Genomic DNA, 18,624 nt, shown 5'->3' with positions numbered 1-18,624 from the left:
TTTTTCTGAAACAGTCCACTGTTACAGCAGCTGTCATCCCATCCAAGGTCCCTGTGGCCATTCTGAACAGAGTAACTATAAGCCTGAAAAATTGTTGAGGACAAAAGATTTTGAAGACCCTGTTATGGGTTTGTGTGGCATGGTTTTTTGGTAGCAGGGGACGGGGCCACAGGGGTGGCTCCTGTGAGAAGCTGCTGGAAGCTTCCCCGGCTCCAAGTCAGACCCGCCGCTGGCCCAGGCCGAGCCCATCAGGGACGGTGGTAGCGCCTCTGGGAGAACAGACTTAGGAAGGGGAACCGGCAGTGAGTGGGGGGATTGGAATGTGAGAGGAACACCGATGCAGGTACCGAGGTCAGTGAAGAAGGAGAGGGAGGACGGAGCAGGCTGATGCCCCCGCAGCCCGTGGTGAGACGGCAGGCTGTGCCCCCCCAGCCCATGGAGGGGAGGGGGGAGCAGAAGCCCACCTGCAGCCCGGGGAGAGAGGAGCCCACGCCGGAGCGGGGGGATGCCCCCCAAGATGGCCGGGACGCCATGGGAAAGCCCGCGCTGGAGCAGTCTGTGACTGAAGGTCGGCTCGCGGAAAGGACCTACACCAGGGAAGTTTGTGAGGAACTGCAGCCCGCAGAAAGGACTCACGTCGGAGATGTTTGTGAAGGTCTGTCTCCTGCGGGAGGGACCCCACGGTGGAGCAGGGGACGGGTGAGGAGTCCTCCCCCTGAGGAGGAAGGAGCGGCAGAGACAAGGTGTGGGGAGCTGACCCCAACCCCCGTCCCCTGTTCCCCTGTGCTGCTGAGGTGGTGAGGAGGTGGAGAGAACCAGGAGTGGGGTTGAGCCAGGAAGGAGGGAGGGCTGGGGGGAAGGTGTTCTAAGGTTTGGGTTTGCTTCCTAATGTACTTGTTTTGATTTGATTGGTAGTCAATTAAATTGATTTTGTTTTCTTCACCAAGCTGAGCCTGCCTTTTGCCCGTGACCATAAGTGGGGAGTGATCCCTCCCAGTCCTTGTCTCGACCCACGAGCATTTCTTTGTATTTTCTCCTCATCCCACCAGGTCTGGGGCAGGGGGAGTGAGTGAGCAAGCAGCTGCGTTGTGCTTTGTTACTGGCTGGGCTGAAACCACAACAGACCCTAACAGATTAAGAAACTAAATTTTATTCTATTTCCTGTGCTATGTGGGTTTTGCAAATAAATTGTATATTGCTACACAGAAGTCTGGCGTGGGGTGTAACTGCCATTGTTGTAGGGGCTTCAGTTGTGTTAATTTTTAAGGGAGTCAGAAGGCAGTGCTGTGTTGAAAACCATATAAATCAGTTCTGCATGTCACATGTTCTTTTAAAAAACTGTTAAATGTGCTTCATATTTTGATATGTTTCCTACAATCACAGGGAAATGGCAGGCAAGAAGAAAGAAATCCAGTTCCAGGTATACATCCTAATTACTTGGACAATTCTAGAGATCAATAGATTTTTTTTTCTGCCTTTTTAAGATGTTAAAATGACAATTCATTTTATTTCAGGCCATAATAACCAATCAAAACCAGTGGGATGAAATGTTGCTGACAAGAGGTGTAGTAGGTACTAACTGTTACTATTTTCTGTGTAATGTCTCATGAAGATATGTACAGTTCAATGTCTCATGAAGAATATGTACAGTTTTTCGTACTTACATATCATATCATCTTTAATAGATACTTGTCATAAATCTAGACTAGTGCCATATTATCTCTTAAAGAAAGGCTATATTAATATATTTATAAATTTATATATTCTGTTATGAATATAAACTGTCATCTATGATAAATACTTTTCACAAATCATATTATCCATTATTTTATCCACTGTTATGCACCAATGTTTAGAAAATACCTTTCCAATATGGTATTCTGTATGGTAGGGGGTTGGGCACTTTTGTGGAAGTTTTTCACTAAAATCTTGAACAGACTAAATTACTACTGTACAGTTGTACTTAGCAGTTAATTGGTCAGCATTCCTGAGACCGCATGTCCTATGATGTGTATTATCCCGTTTTCAGTTTGCTTGGTCCAATAACAATGTCTCCTGGGTCTCCTAGGAATTGTGTTTGGGTAGAAGGAACAAATCTGTAATGGGATCATATGTACAGACAAACAGTAATGGGAAAGAAATTATCTGCATGGGCTCAGGGAGGTAAAAATCCTGTAGAATACAGATCTAGATAAGAATGAGAACCAACAGTGGAAAGAGAAAAAGAAAAATTAAAAGGAAAAGGAATATGAGAGAAATGTAGCTGTTTGGATTAATCATCTCAAACAGTATTGTGAAGTAGGTTGTTGATATCAAAAATAATTGAAATAAAAGAGGAAACTGTATGTATCCACTGAATACATTGATGTATTCGTGATGCATTCACTCACTGACTAGAAGAGAACTGAAAGATGCATGTGAACACCTTCTCAGTACTGTTCCAACACACTCATAAATGTGTCTCCTTTTATAAGTTCCACAAGTCAGCTCTTTGTAATTCCAAACTATTACATTTTAGTGATAGATGTGTATCAAGCTTGGTGTGGTCCTTGCAAAGCTGTGGTGAATTTATTCAGAAAACTGAAGAACGAGTTTGGTGAAGATGATGTGTTGCATTTTGCGGTGGTAAGGATGTGAATTCTGTATGGAACTTTATTTGTGTTTTATTTTAAATATATCTTTTTATCTGTCTGCATATACAGAGCTTTCATTTTACTGTCCTTATGCTGAGTCATCATAATTTTGGCCTGGTTGTCTCTTCTTCTGCATATCTCCTCGTCAGACTTTGTTTAGAGGTAGAATAGAAATGTTAATAAATATGGAAGGAGCTATAATAGAAAGGGAGCCAATATCCCACAACTTGTTTTTCTTGATAAGATTGAAGAAACATGCAAAAGCCAGACTATATGATTTTTAGTTTTAAGTCTCCACATTATGGATTATCACATTTAAAATTCTTACATCCCTGAAAAATGCTGTTACATCTTTTTTCCAAATATTCCCTTGTATTTCATTCTTAAGAGAACAAAAAGGGGGAATTGAAAAATAAATTATCACAAAACTGTAGTAGTAAAAATATTGCTCTACACTAGTAATATAAAATAGGAGGTATACATCATATTTGAAGTAGCTCGATTTGTTGCACAAATTCAGTTCCTCCCAGATGTTGACCAAGCTCATCCTTTTTCATGTTACTGAAAACTTTCAATTGCCTGATCAAGGCATTTTTTTGCAGAAAATACATGTATTTTTTTATACACAGAAAAGCAGGCAGTTATGTTCAGAGATAATCTCAAGTGTTTTCATACAGTTGGCCACATCACAAAGAACTTAATACAGTGGATAACCTCTTCCATCAAGACTGTGTGGGCTACTTCCTCATTTATGTATGTTATTGTAACCTACATGGGAAAAACAGTATTAGGATAAGGTATTTTTCCATGATTAGCTGCTGTAATATGAAGGGAGGCCAATCTCATGTTACCAAACCCATTCTTTCTTCATCACCAGCAAGTGCCGTAAGGACTGCTAGTTGTGTTTAAGACTGCAGTTTGAGTGTGCAATACCAAAGTATATAAGACTGCAGTCTTCTTGCAGGCAAAATGGTTTATATGTATATATATGCATACATATACACACTTTATATAATCTTTTTCATCTGACTTCAGGCAGAGGCTGACAGCATTCCAACTCTGCAACCATTTAGGAATAAATGTGAACCTGTCTTTCTTTTTTGTGTTGTAAGTACATCACATCAGTTTCTTTTAATGTGCTGCCTACTTTTGCTTTAATTTTTCAGTAGATTAAAAACAAATGTGAAGCTGTATAAATCAGATCTTTACATTTTACAGTATGTAGGATCATATCATCAGATGTTTACTTGAGGCTGTTTCCCATGCTGAAATCTATGGTTCTCGAGCACATTTTTGTTGTGGCTGCTGCACATACAGCCACAGAAGATTTGTGGTAGCCACAGTTTTGGTAGTTACTTAGTGAGAAATCCATGTAAGTTTTTTCCAGGGTTGCCTCACATAAAGTGCCTACACCAAAATGACCATTTTATGCACACTTTCCCTCAGGGAAAAAGACTTACATTTCCTGCCACTTTCAGGTTTTTGAGAGAAACAAATAAAATTGCATTTCTCACACCTGTGCAATTGCAACAATTAATAATATATTTATTATCTCTCACTGATGGATACAGGAGAATTGTTCTGCTAGGCCACTACTGTAGAACGCTCCTCACTTAGGAGGCGGTGGGGTTTTTGACTTCACGGTGCTACGATTCGAATTCCCACAACTAGGGGCCAAGAACGATACTTTTTGGGACACTTTCAGGTTTGAATCTGAATGCTGCCAAGTGAAGTTAGCAGTATCTTTGATCACCAGTAGTTAGCTTCAGTATGGTGCGCCTGAATGCGGTAGAGCACCCACTGAAAAACATAACACAAATAAAAAGATAGAAAACTCCATGTTACGGAAATTAAGAGGTAGTAACTTCTGTATTTGCATTTACTTCTGACTGTACTATTAATGGTGAGCCTAGAAATAAACACGGAAAATTAGGTGGAGAAGGAAGGGAGAAAGTAAAACAAGAAAGGTTCATCCTGAACTAGTAGAGGCAGTAGTAGCTTTGTTATTCACTTCAGTGGGCATAGGAAGTAGTCCTGTTGCTGGAAAAAATAGCGAGATATAGCATGTTCCAAAACTTAAATAAATGTGTAAACTAAGTGACGAGAACTCACCAAGAGTATTATTTTCTCTTTTACAGAATGGCAAAATTATTACAGTAGTGAGAGGTGTAAATGCTTCTCTTATAAGTAAGAAAATAACAGAGCTAGTGCAAGAAGAGAGGGAAATTGCAGCTGGACAGAAGGAACGTGACGAGGTACTCACAAAACAGATATTTAAATATAAATGAGTATTTTTATTACACTTACATGGTTTCTCTAAATGCCTGCGATAGTGGGTTTGGTAATGTTTAATTTTTTGTGTTTTTTTCTTAACAGTAAAGTGACATATGTGAGGCGGGGTTTTTTTTTTAGAAATTTCCATTAAATGGTACTTTATTAAAGCTTAAGAAATTTACAGGTTAGCCTGTTAATGGAAGGAATGGAGAGATGGACAAAAAGTCACTAACACGTAAAAGTTCTAGTCATCTTTTTTCTTTCAGGACTAAGTATTTTTCATATATAACTTAACAGCAATACATAATATGGAACAAATACAGACATGGGAAATAATCACATCTTATTGCTTGGTTTGAGTGAAAATGGAGATCAAAGAACTCTGCTTACAGTAAAAGGAAACTTTAACAAACTGTAGCTCAGTTAAGGAAAATGAGGCTAACCCAAGGTCTTTCTTAGAATCGCCTGCTTTCCAGGGTAGCAAAGATGATCTTAGGTTAAACTAAAAATGTTGTAAAGATCTGACAATCTGTTTGGTGACTTTAGTTTTGCACTGGTGATGTACTTTTACTCTATTTGCTATTACTTTAGGTAGATGAACTTGTTTTCCTAGAAGAGAAATCATCAGAAGAGACTGTTGAGGAGCCTGTACCTGAGGGTAAATATATTTGACTTATTTTAGAAATGTTAACAGAAAGAAAAAGAACAAATGTCTTTTTAGCTATTTGATTAAGAATCGGGTATGTCCAGCACTAACAGACCTTCCTTTGATTGAGTTGATAATATGAGAGGCTATGATTAAGGATATCAAACGGAGGGGAAGCTTTCTTCTGTAAGGAATTAAGATATCAGACTGTCATCATTAGTATTTTTACCCCCTCTTTGGGAACCTTCATACTTCAGGTTCCTGGCACATAGCAGCAGTGCTATGTGCCAGGAAATTTTCTTGTGTAAAACCAATGCCTGAAAGTCACTTCTACACAGTCCCTGTGTTAGCTATGCACTTTTGTTGAGGTGGTGTTTGTTAACCCTTGGATGTTCTGCAGGAATACCAAGATGGGGGCAACCTGAGAGGATTGGAAGAGTTAATCTGTGAAGGAATGGCATGCCTTGTATCTCAGATTATTTTTAATTAACTTTCACCAGATTAAAGAACTAAAGAACAGACTTACATATGAGCATAAATCCACAATAGTAAGATAGGGTTCCAAAAAGATGGAAAAATAAGCACCAAACTGTTTGTGAGTTTCATGTCTATGATTTATCTCAGGCTTGTCATGAGCTGGGACCTACATCTTTTCTATTCTTATTCTTATTCTTATTCTTATCTGTGGCTACTGAAGCTTCCTACTACTTCATGTATACACAGAATGCCATTTGGCAACATTGAGATGGAATAAACTCCTCCATCCTCTCCTTCTTCTTGATCTTGCCTTTTTTTTCGTGTAAGAAGGCATTAGATCACAGTCGCAGATTGAGTCATGTCCCTTCTTCCTCTTCATGCCTTCTTTATTGTATGGTTCAAGTGACATATTCCTGACCTCAGCTTTAGCCTATTTTTTTTTCTCATAAACCCTCTGAGATCTAGTTGTACAGCATCAGAAACCCTTCAGGAAGTATATACAGACTTCACACTAATCAATGGAACCTAAACGTGCAACAAAATCAGGGAACAGGGTTTTCAGCTTGGGTTCAGCTTGAGATCAGGGGATCCTTCAGAAGCCATAATACACTGACATTTTGTGGGAATATTTTCCTTACCACATGCAGGTGCCTATGAGTGTTTTCTAGTATAGGAAACAAATTAGTAGCCTGGTGTTTCTGTTAGAGCTATCATTAAGTTCTTCTACAGTGTTTGGGATCTGATTGAATTACATTCTAATGCTGAACTGTACGCTTCACATTCTGCAAAGATGATGTAGTTTATGTTCTCTTCTGACCACTTTCTGTCATTTTGCAGGGATCTGTACGCTACGGATGTTGTAACAGTATGTCTACAACCAGGAACACCTGTTGTTTTAAACATTAGATTGTGTTAGCAAGCATGTGTTACTTCAGCATCCACAATCCGAGGGAGGAAACAAACATCTACTATGACAAGAAATGTGTATTTTACTGGAAATCTCCAATATTCATACAGATTTTCACTTAGTGAATTTTCCCTAGTAATACTCATTCCTTTCAAATTTCTAGTCTTGTACATACAGAGCTCCGTAGACAAAGCATCCATCTTAAACTGCAGTTTTCTACCACACCTAGCTGCATGCGAACCATTTCTCCACCATATTACCCAAAACACCAGTGGTTCATCAGGAATGTGGATTCCAGGGATGGCCAAGGATGGTCCTGCACTCCAAGACATGCTTTAAGTTCTGGAGTCCCTTATTTTTTGGAACCACTGTTTGGCCATCTCAATATTAAAATGGAGAATTATTTAAAGAAACCCACTTGTAACTAATGGAAAATTTAGTTGTGTATTTATTTTGATAAATGTATTCATTGACACATGATTTTTTTCCCTTTTCCAGAAGTAGTAGTCAGATATTCTGTTGGCATTATAAAACCTGATGATGTCTTAAAGGGACGCGTAGAAGAAATTAAACAAAAGGTAGACAGAATTTGAAAAGATTCATTCATCCTATTTAGTTAAGATGCGTAGTAGCAAGATGTAAGATTAAGTAGATCCGAATTTATGCCCAGGCTTTAGAACAAGATCTGTTAATGCTTCTCTGATAAGGATGATAAAAGCATTATAATTTTGACCTGAAATAATATGGTGTTTGCATTGATACTATTGCTTTAATATTTTATGTCAGTAGATGAGGTGTGACTTTGATTTATACTGTGCCGACCAGTGACACATGAAATCTGCAAACAGAAAAGTGTCTTTTTTCCCTCATATCACAATAGAAACAAGAACTAGAGATCGTGGTGGTGAAGTTAATTCTTCACATAGCATCTTGAAGAATGGTAGGCACACAAAAATCAACTAACCAGTTTCTTATGGAAGAGAGAGTGTGTGCGCAGACAGATGTGACAATATATGCATGTAGATGATAAGGCTAATCCATGTGCACTAGTAATTGTACACTAATATTTGTCAGTAGTGCAATATTTGTTCATGCAGTGAAGAATGTGATTCCAGCAAGTATGCCAGGGTGCATCCAAGAATTCAGTATTTGTTTTAGCCGTCACACAATGAAAGAAAAATTCTTTTGCTTTCCAGAATATGATACAATAGTAATGCTCATGGCAATTACAGGAATTTCTCACTGTTTCTGTTAAAAAATATGCCTCATAACACTAGATATCAAGATAAAATTATGCTAATTTTAAAAAGGATTATGGCAGGGCCAGTGACTGCAGGAAGGAAAACCGGGGCGCTGTATAGATTGTTTCTGCAATTACTCTACCTTGGCCAGAAAGGAAAGAAGCTCAGTAAAGGCAGAAAAAGCAGGCTGTGCTTGAAAGCAATTTAGCTGGAGCTGGGCAGCTGCTCCTTGGCTTTGCCTTTGCACTGCCTTATGAGGTGTGTACCCATACTGTTTCCGCACTCAGCCTTGTCAAGGCAGTCTGGGAACACTCAGCACCATCGTAGGGGCTTTTAAAGAGCAAAGTGCTGGTAAGCAGATTAATAGTGGCGTGTGATCGGTACTGGGGCTGGGCAGTGCCTTTGTTGTTTAAATATCAGTATGTGCTATAAACCTCATACCAGTGGACTATGAATTTTGATATAAGTCATGTAAGTGTCCATCTCTTGCACATACTTGAATTTAGTGCAGTAATGTAACTTAAAATTGATAATCATAAAATACATTTCATTTTTGTTTATTTGTTGTTTCTAAAGCCAAGTAGTTTAGCCTAATACAACAACTGTTGACAAGTACAGATTTATATGACTACTATGATTATAATACCAGTTATAACAACATTTTTAGAAGTGGTTGCACGTTAATCACTCACAATGGTTAAAATGAGTTTATTCAATGTTAAATAAAAGGGATTATTATCTACTGAAGGAATACATACATTGAACTGCACTGTATTTTTCACAAACATTAACTTAATGAGCATTATAATCCTGAATTTAGCGAAGTGCTTTGAAAAGCTGGAACTTCAGTTTAGGCACATGTAGCAGTTATATTTGCAATATTTCAGAGAATTTTAAACTTAAGATAGCTTCCAAAATCAATCAATCTTTAGATTTACAATAACATATGATTTTGTATATATCCATTTTCAAATGCCACCAAGTAATAACTGAATAATTGCAGATTAGAGATGCAGGATTTGAGATTGAAGCAGCAGAAGAGAAAATGCTAACTGAAGAGCAGATCAGAGTGTTTTATGCCCGGAATAAAGAACAGGTAAAAACAAACTAAAAGCTAAACAAAAGGAACAGGTAAAACATATCATTGTAGCTATATGTGTTCACAAATCTCTGTCTTGTGAATTTTTAGTATGTTGAAGAACTGAATTAATGTAGACTTTGTACACAGAAAAAAGCAGATATTATCAGAAAAAAGGAGGTAGTATCTCTCTTTTTTTCTTACCGATTCATAAAAATATGGCTTGGTAGCACTCTAACATTCCAACTGAATTAAACTGAACTCCAATTAAATACCAAAAGATTTTGTAGTCCTTTCTGTTATTAGAATCTGTATGACCCTTAGTCATGGCCCTAAACATGGGCTGTTCAGTGCTGAAATGTAGCACGTTACCAAAATCCAGTGTCATCTATATGACAGTATGTATCTATTTGACATGTACTCTTGTAGTCCTTTCTGTTATTAGAATCTGTATGACCCTTAGTCATGGCCCTAAACATGGGCTGTTCAGTGCTGAAATGTAGCACGTTACCAAAATCCAGTGTCATCTATATGACAGTATGTATCTATTTGACATGTACTCTTCCAGCCAGAAAATAAGTAGCACTATATAATACGTTTTTTCTTCTTTACAGCTTTTATCATGGGGTAGTACTAAGAATAAGCACGTGCACAGGCAGAAAAAGAAAGCATCTCCATTGATGTTTATTTTTCTGGTCTTATCCTATATTAGGGGACAACAAATAGCTAAGAACAGACAGAAAGTTCAAGAAAACAATGAAATTATATTGGTCACCACTAAATGGCAGTGGTCTAGCAAACTATCACCTGGATATTGTCAAGTGCTTTGGCAGTATGATAGCTAAAGTTAACTCTACAGAAGGATCTGAATCACAAAAATAAAGCTGCTTAGCAAATATTTATACCTTCTCCTATTTAATATCTGTGTAAGATAGAGGCTGGAATTATATGCAGACAACTAGTTTGTTTGATATTTTTAGAAGGACCAATGGAAGGGATCAATGAAAGGGTTGTCATAATCAAAAGGAGCTGGGAAAGTGTTCTTGTGGCATTCCAAATGAATGAGAGTGAGACAAGATGGTTCCTGCTGAAGCCAGAGGGAAAAAAGAAATCTGATAATAATCACCAGATGGCTGCCCTATGGTTTAGAAAGGAAGTAACAGGGAGAGCTTGTAAGGAGTCATGAAGAGCTTGGTTTTGGCAAAGCTGGGATTGTAGTTTAGACAGAGGCAGTTTTGAAATGGAGGTAAAAATAAGTCATCTTCATGAGAACAGCAGCCAAATTTGAGATTAGTTAGGTATAGAGGGAGACGTGGGAGGAACAAAGACAGAGAAGCATGCGATGCTTGATACATGGCAGCACGACTACACCGCAGCAAATCTCCATCAGGACAGGTAGAATAACAAAACTACTATGAACTATAACAAGTGGTCCAGAGGGCCCTATGCATATTGAGGAGCCAATTACTTGCCATTCTTTAAGTGTAATTTTAGACTGAAAAATAATTATGTTAATGTGACAAAATAGAATATAGATTCCTTTGTGCTCAGTGGGCAAAATTATTTCCAATTTAATACTCTGCAAGCTTGTTGAAGGTCCAGAGGCTGCCAGTTTTAACAGAATGGAGACTCAAAGCAATAGACCTTCAGATATAACTGGAAGCAGAAATTGTTTCTTTTTAATGATGAAGCTGGGTGACCCAGGACAGCCAAATCTAATAGCCACACCTATTTCTTCTAACATGAGCAAATGTACTTTTGAAGACGCAACAGTATAAACGCTCCCTTTATATGTCATACTAAATGTTCTTGTACTTGCATTTATTCTGAATCTTTCAAATTTGTTCATCTTGTGAAATGGGTTAAGTGTATGCATAGTATGAAGATAATTGAAAGAGAAAAGCAATGAATTGAAAGCATACATGTGAATATTTCATACTTGTATTATTAAAGGAAAAATGTATGATACACAGTCAGATAAGTGTGACTGGTAAAGAAAAGATTTAGTCAAATATTTAAAAGGAGAGAAGATATTTGAGGAAATCCACAATATTGAAGTAAAAGGTGACATACAAGGAAAAAATATTAAAAACTCACAACAGCTTCAAAAGTTATTTTCTGATGAAAATGTACATTTATAGGATTGAAGGTTGAAACTGAAGGGAGTGAAAAGAACATAGCAAAGAAAATGAAAGAAAAGCCTACAAATGTCTTGCAAATATCTCAGTGTTCTATATTTACAGCCAGCTACATGATTTTTAGTTTCAAAAATTATTAATGGAACTGTATTGCAGTTTGTTGTGTCACACTATATGTGCTACTGCAAGCATAGCATTTGAGCACATCGAATTTCTAGGTCATTCTCTTCACTCTCGTCATTTGCATTTTAACCTGGAAGAACATGTGGTGTTTGCTTAGTGTAGTTCCATGACTTCTTTTATCTCAGTTAATTTTGTTTTAGACATTTTAAAATGTTGTTGCCTCAAATGATTGATCAAAAAACTTCCCAAACAATTTGACAGGGTTTTGAGTAATGTATGTGAATGCCATTTTAGAACAGGAATTATGAGTTGATTTGAACAGGATGGTTGTCTCATTTCTGATGATAAACTCAGAGTTCCAGCAAGTCATTGGGGGAAAATTATGTTTTTTAGCCTGATTTTGATGATTTTGTTCAATTCATGATGAGTGGACCATGCCACGTTTTGGTAATCACTAAAAAAGAAGCAACTGATGCTATTCCTCACTGGAAAGAACTACATCAATCGAGTGAGAGTGTGCCTGATGAACCTGAGGCTGAGAAGCCAGACAGGTAACTCCCAGTGAAAATGTGTATATGTGATTCAGTTGCAGCATTCAGAGCACACCATAAATCAAGGCACATTCTTATGGACACTTATGTTCCTCTGGTTCACAGGGTCCAGGGAGCAGGCAGAGCTCTTCACCTGGTCCTTCACGGGACCACCACTAGCCATGCAATCACAGTTTCTGTGGGAACATAGAAACTCCATGCTTCCTAGGTAAAGGTGACAAGCAAAGGGCACCGATCTCTTGCTTTTTCAGAACTAACCTTGAATGGGAACCGTGCTACACTTCAAAGCTGGTGTAGTCCATGCAATTCCACTTCATACTAGTTCACCCAGACAAAGTGACTGCCAGCATTGCCCATGTTTACTCCCATGTATGCTGGGAAGCTGTAGAAGTGGCCCAAGGGAGACGGGACACCTGAATCGTGCTGTGCTCCCTGGGACCACTCTGTAAAAGCCTGCAAACAAGTGGGACAGTTTGGGGTTTTGTTCCCCCTCCCAAGATGCATAAAAAATTGTAAGGATTAGCTGTTCACAACCATGGTATCTTGAAATGTCTGGTTTTCTCCTATGCCAAGTATTTGTAGAGAATTTTAAAGAGGATGATAGTTGCATACACAGAATCAGACAATAAAGACAGTGTTCACAAGAATTCAAATATTGGATCGAGTTTTATATTTAGACAAGAGATTTACTTAAAGCAACATGAATTTAAATACTGTTCCAAAAAAGAACTTGCCATAATAATTGATATTTTTGTTGATGTCTGCTGTATCTCTTTCTGCATTAATTTAGTACAACGGGGGAATATTGCATTTTCTCTAAGTGGCCAAGAATGACTGTCTTTACGTAGCTAAATAAACCTTAGAAATGCAGGCAAGTAACAATGAGAAGTACCTCTGTTAAAGACAATTCTGTAGTGCTATCATTTTTATGATCATGCTGTACATGAATTAAGCACAATCCTTTTATTGATCATTCATGATACACTGTACACTTCTCAGTAGTAATTCTGTCTCATGAAACAGAGAGACTATTTTGAATAAGCTAGAGGGGAATTAGAAAAGCTGCATGGCTGAGATTTCTCTTTCATAGCACATGACAAGGCACTTTTTGAGAAGATTAATAATTATTTTCTCAGAAACATTAGTCATGAATCTGAATTTAATAAAAACTTAGTTTGGCATTCTATTCTTATGTTTCACTAAACTTTAAGAAAGTACATTTTCAAGAAGTCAACTGATAACACAATGCATGCAGTGACTTAAATACTGTATTACTTTGTGTCTCATTAGGTTGGAAGGAACCCATGAAACTGAGACTATATTAAATATATGTGATGTGCAAGACAGTGTAGAAGATGCCAGTAGACAACTTGCCTTTTTTTTCCCAAATTTTGGAATAAAGAGGACAGACCAAAATGTTGAAAAGACTTTGGCCTTAATTAGACCTTCTCTCTTAAAGGAAAGACGACGTAAGTGTTAATAACTACATTTTCTATCTAGGATATAGAAAAAGTCTCATATTTTGATTTTTAAAAGTTCTAACTCTATTAATGAAATGCTCTTAGGTTATATTGTCTCCCTAGCATTAAGTCAACAGTAATCTTTGTCAGGAAAAAAGTTACATGGTTAATGATTTTGATATATTGAGAATGTAATTGGCAATGCTATTTTGTTCCTTTAGTTGATTTTTCAAGAATGTCTTTAGATTGTCTATTTGGATGGAATGTTTCTAGAAGACCTCTCAGAGAAGCTAGCATTTTAAAAGCATAGTATAGGGGATCATACTTCCCACCATAAGAAAGTAGCTGGTATTATTCTTGTATGGCAGGTCCAAAGTATATCAGTGGAAAGGTGAAAAAGATCTGACCCAGGGTGTTCTGTGCTGCACAAGGTAGTGCTACAGAAGGGCAAGTCTACACAGACAGCATTTTACAGATTGTATCAAAAAATCTACCCCATTTGCATTAAGCTCCATCCAAACAAGTTTACTTTTTTTCTCAGGCATATATTTGCATTTCTTCCTAGATTCTAGATAGCATTTTTATTTATAACTTGAGGACCTCTGTACTTGAAATAACCTATGCACAGAGATCTTAAAGACTACAATCTTGACCTCTCCTTGTGTATTTATTTTCTTGATTGTTATCTGGTATGGTGCTTAGAGCAGCAGTTCTGCAGTGTAGGTAATTATAGAGTCATTTTTGACTTGTCCCAAATACTGCTTACTTACACACGTGGTCTTGTAAGACTTAGTTAAATGAATATCCACCTATTCAAACCTTAGATTTTCCCCTGGTGATAGTAATACATATCATATTTCTCAGTCAGGAGTTCCAACTGAGGTTTCTGAAGTGAGAGAAAGCCTTAAGAAGGTGAGCATCAGCATTCTGAGTGTCCAGGCAACTACTGAAGCCCTCCAGCAGTTGCTTGAAGTTGGTTTTCTGTTCTTCAATTAGGAAATTAATTCACCTGTAAAAATTTAACATTATACTTGGAAAGCCCATGCCATTTCTTCTCAAATGTGCAAATTAATGAATGGATGCAATTTAGCGTTATTTCAATATATTAAACAGATTCTGTCCTGCAAAGAATAAAGGACGATGGCTTCAAAATAGCAATGCAGAAAGAAATAATCCTATCTGAAGAACAAACACGTGAATTCTACAAAGAGCATGAAAATCAAGACTACTTCCCAGTCCTTCTAGAGCAAATGACCAGGTACTATGAATGAATAATGAGAATGTGGATCTATAAATAAGACTGAAATTTTCACAATGACTAATTAGCCTGAATGATACATGGCTACAAGATACCCATGTATCTGAGAGTTTAGTAAAACTGAAAACAGGATCAGACAACTGCAGATGAGGTAATTCCCAAGTACAGCAGGTAAATAAATGAGGTTTTTTAAAAATTACTAGCTACTCCATCTCTGTATGTATGATGTCAAAGTCAGCAGCAAATTCCATTGATTTGGTGAAACCAGTCGAGCTCCACTCTGGAAGGCTGCATTTAGGTTGTCTGTAGGAAAGCTCTGAAATCTTCATCCAGGCTGTGTGCTGGATTCCTCAGGGAGGAAAAATAAATCATGTTTGGATATTGCCTTCAGAGGAAGTTGGGATATGGCTGGGACAAAAACTTTGGAGCTGATCAGCATTTTTATGTCTAATGATAAAGACATAGCCCAATTCTATAACATTCTTGCTGTTGTAGTAACATTCAGTAACTGTGAAATTTAAATTCATGTTTAAGCCCCAAAAGTTTTTATCTGACTGTATCTGTTTAAACAGATATTGGTTTTAAAATCCTTCAGTATAAGAGCTCATTTTCCAAGCCTGGGCTATGTATAATCAAATTACTTTTACAAATTACAGAGAGTTTCTTTTTTTTTTTTTTTAATGCCAGTTTTTCCATTTCACAGTGGTCCAACCCTTATACTTGCTCTAACACGAGAAAATGCAGTAGCACACTGGAGAGATTTATTAGGCCCAAAGACTGTTGAAGAGGCTATGAAGGAAAATCCAAACAGGTAATACTTAAAATAGTAATTTACTTTCACATTCCTCATCTCAATGAACACCACACTCCAACTGGTGTAGCTATAGTGCCATCATCTGGGAACTGATACATATTTCTGTAGTTTGTTAAGCTTTTCTTGGAAGTGTTGTATTACACATCGAAACTATAGCATTTTTTCAGAAATAATGGCTGCTAAACACAATGAACAGCTGAGTTTAAAAACAGGTATTGAAGTGAAAGCAGATCTCTTGAGTCAGAGAAATAATATTGGTAATATCTCATTCTTTCTTTTTCTCGAAATAGTACCATTATTTTTTAGAACAGATGCTTATTTTCTCAGCTTAATGAAAACTTTGCATCAGTAGAATATTTTATTTGTGACTTAAGTTTCTCCTACACACTTTATAAACGGACATCTTAGTTTTACCTGCTTATTGTATTGTTCTAAGAAACTGCTGCCGCGTCATCTTACCTGTTGTTGACAGAAGTGCTGTTTCATTAAGAAAGAACAGGTATTATCTTGGAAATATAACAAGATGAGAGCTGGGAGGAAAGGTATTCATATTTCAGATCGTTAATTAAAAAGTTGATTGTTCTTTTTGTAGACAATGAAGGCTTCTTACTCCTACAGAGAGATCATCAAGCACTTAAGTCGCCATATCAACATTAATTTATATTCACTGGGTTAAGGCTAGTCATAGTTAAAGCTCAAAATGGCTATTCCTTTAAGTAACTTCACTCTTTAAATGACTTAGTTTACGTGCAAAGTATGCAGTCAGCAACATACCTATTGGTCAGCTGCATGGTAGTTCTACACCTGATGATGCTCAGAAGGAATTACAGTTCTTCTTCCCTGAGGAGCACACTTTGGCATTAATCAAACCTGCAGCTGCTAAAAAGCATAAAGGTAAGTGATCTAGAAAGTATGGGCTAAGTCTACTGATGTAATTTCTACAAAATATTACCAATGTACACTGCAGTAAATCCTGTCAGATGCATTCTTTTCATTCTTTGAAATATTTTTTCCATACAGAGAAATGCTTTTATAGGGCTTGCATAATTCATACTGAGATCTCAAATTTCTTTGCTTAAGCTGCCTATAGCTCTTTATTTACAAGAATGGCAGTGAATTGAAGTGAGAGAGTTCTTAGCTAAGTTAAACTGTTTAAAAGCCAGGTACTTGGCCAAAGTAGCTGCCCAGCATCCTTCCAAGTCAAAGAAGAGAGAGGCTTTCCAAATTCATGTTACTTATTTCAGACAGGTATCTCTACTGACTCAAAAGGGGTCATTGCTCAATTAGATGCATTCCCGTCCTTGGTTTAACTTGCCATTAGACAATGGGAATGAGGAGGAAAGGTCAAAGTAAAAGGAACACTCTGTACAATTTGGAATCTTACCTTAAAGATTTTTGCTGCCACTTTTTTTAAACCTTATATCCAAAGCCTCTTCTTGGCATTCTTCTTTTCTCTCCTAACAAATTTCAGTAGCCTTTCCAATGTTAATTCATCATTGGCTTTTGCGAGTCTTTCTCCCCCTCTTGGAACAATCCAGATTGATTTTAGCAGGCCAGCTGGTGTGTGATAGAGCATTACAACTACAGTCCACATTCTGTCCAATGTGAGAAACCACAGTGAGTGCTACTGGTATAGTTTATAACAGTCTGGGTTTGTCACCTGCATAGAGCTGGATTAGTTCAATGACAATGGTTTCTGTATATTTTAGAGGCCTGTTGCAGGGTTTGTCATATTGTCCATGATTGTTTGATATTGTAAGTAGAATTTTAATAGGTGTTGGTGACTTTTTTTTTAAAAAGCATCTAGTATTTTCTGAAACTTTTAAAGTTGGGGTGGTTTTTTGCATCTAAACTTTTTAAATTTTTTTTTTCATCTAAACTGTTTCAGTCAAGAATGAGTTTGCTTGTTCCTGTCCTAGATGACATTATGCAAAAAGTTAAAGAGGCTGGATTTACCATCTCAAAGGTTAAAGAAGAAGCCTTAACACGTGAAATGGCTACACAGTTTTATAAGGATCACAAAGGAAAACCCTTTTTTGAACATTTAGTGACATGTATGACTGAGTAAGTGTCTTGTTATACAATACAGAGATATGTATGTGTACATGAAACTTTGAATTTACACTGCCAACAAAACATGCTACATCCAAAGTGGGCTAAGGATTTTGCACTCTGTCCCTCTTTCTGGCAAATTTAGTCGCTTCTAGCACGGAACACTCTTCCTTTAAAAGGAGGATTTAAAACTCTTTCCAAACTTATGGATAGTGACTGTTATTTTGGATTTTTATCTCAGAAAAAGAACTGACTTCTGATGGAATCCTTGTTCTTCCCATGTAGGACAAATATCCTCCTCATAATACTGTTAGTATAGCTGTTGATAAAACAGAATGCATTGTCTTGCTTCAGAAGTGATTGGGTGAGAATCATTTTTAGGACAAAAAGTCCAAATCCAAATAGCTGATCATCATAATCTTTTTGGCTTTCGAATATAGGATATTGTCTTAAACAAAACACTCAGAAACAAATTTTAAATTTTAAACAGTTTAACAAAATTCAGATAGCATCATGCTTATCATAACCCTTCATGGTACCTCCTAAGTCAAAGCTAAGTCTGCATCTCAGAATAGTGTAAGAGCTTCCTTATATTGATTTTACAGGGGCCCATCAGTGGTAATGATCTTAACAAAGGAAAATGCTGTGGAAGAGTGGAGGCAACTAATGGGTCCAACCGATCCAGAAGTGGCAAAAGCGACCTCTCCTGAATCAATTCGAGCTCAGTTTGCACAAGATATTTTGTCTAACGCTGTTCATGGATCATCTAATAGAGAACATGCACTGAAAAGCATTGAGTGCATATTTGGAGAGATTGATATAGATTGAACACTTATGATACAATCTCTGAAAATTGATATTTGTGTCATTAGATGCATTTGTCTACCCAACCATCTATATTTAAGACTATATATGCAGACATATTTTCTTTTATACTCCATCCATTTTTTATCAGCCAGTTTTTTGTCATAT

At 37.2% G+C, this 18,624-nt stretch overlaps 1 protein-coding gene across 1 annotated transcript; it reads left to right on the top strand.

Annotated features, from left to right (window-relative positions):
* Positions 1-1,387: 1,387 nt before the first annotated feature.
* Positions 1,388-18,480, top strand: NME8 (NME/NM23 family member 8). The gene is made up of 15 exons (XM_049816738.1): positions 1,388-1,420; positions 1,515-1,572; positions 2,519-2,625; positions 3,669-3,740; positions 4,772-4,888; positions 5,499-5,565; positions 7,436-7,515; positions 9,182-9,274; positions 11,911-12,068; positions 13,359-13,537; positions 14,642-14,786; positions 15,490-15,597; positions 16,343-16,494; positions 17,520-17,664; positions 18,258-18,480. Exons 1-15 carry the CDS (start codon positions 1,388-1,390, stop codon positions 18,478-18,480), a joined length of 1,737 nt encoding a protein of 578 aa, XP_049672695.1.
* Positions 18,481-18,624: the final 144 nt, after the last annotated feature.

This window comes from Accipiter gentilis, chromosome 14 (genome assembly GCF_929443795.1).
Source record: "Accipiter gentilis chromosome 14, bAccGen1.1, whole genome shotgun sequence".
In the NCBI taxonomy this organism is placed as follows: domain Eukaryota; kingdom Metazoa; phylum Chordata; class Aves; order Accipitriformes; family Accipitridae; genus Astur; species Astur gentilis.
The sequence above is the reverse complement of the archived record's forward strand: the minus strand, read 5'-3'. Positions and strand labels throughout refer to the sequence as shown.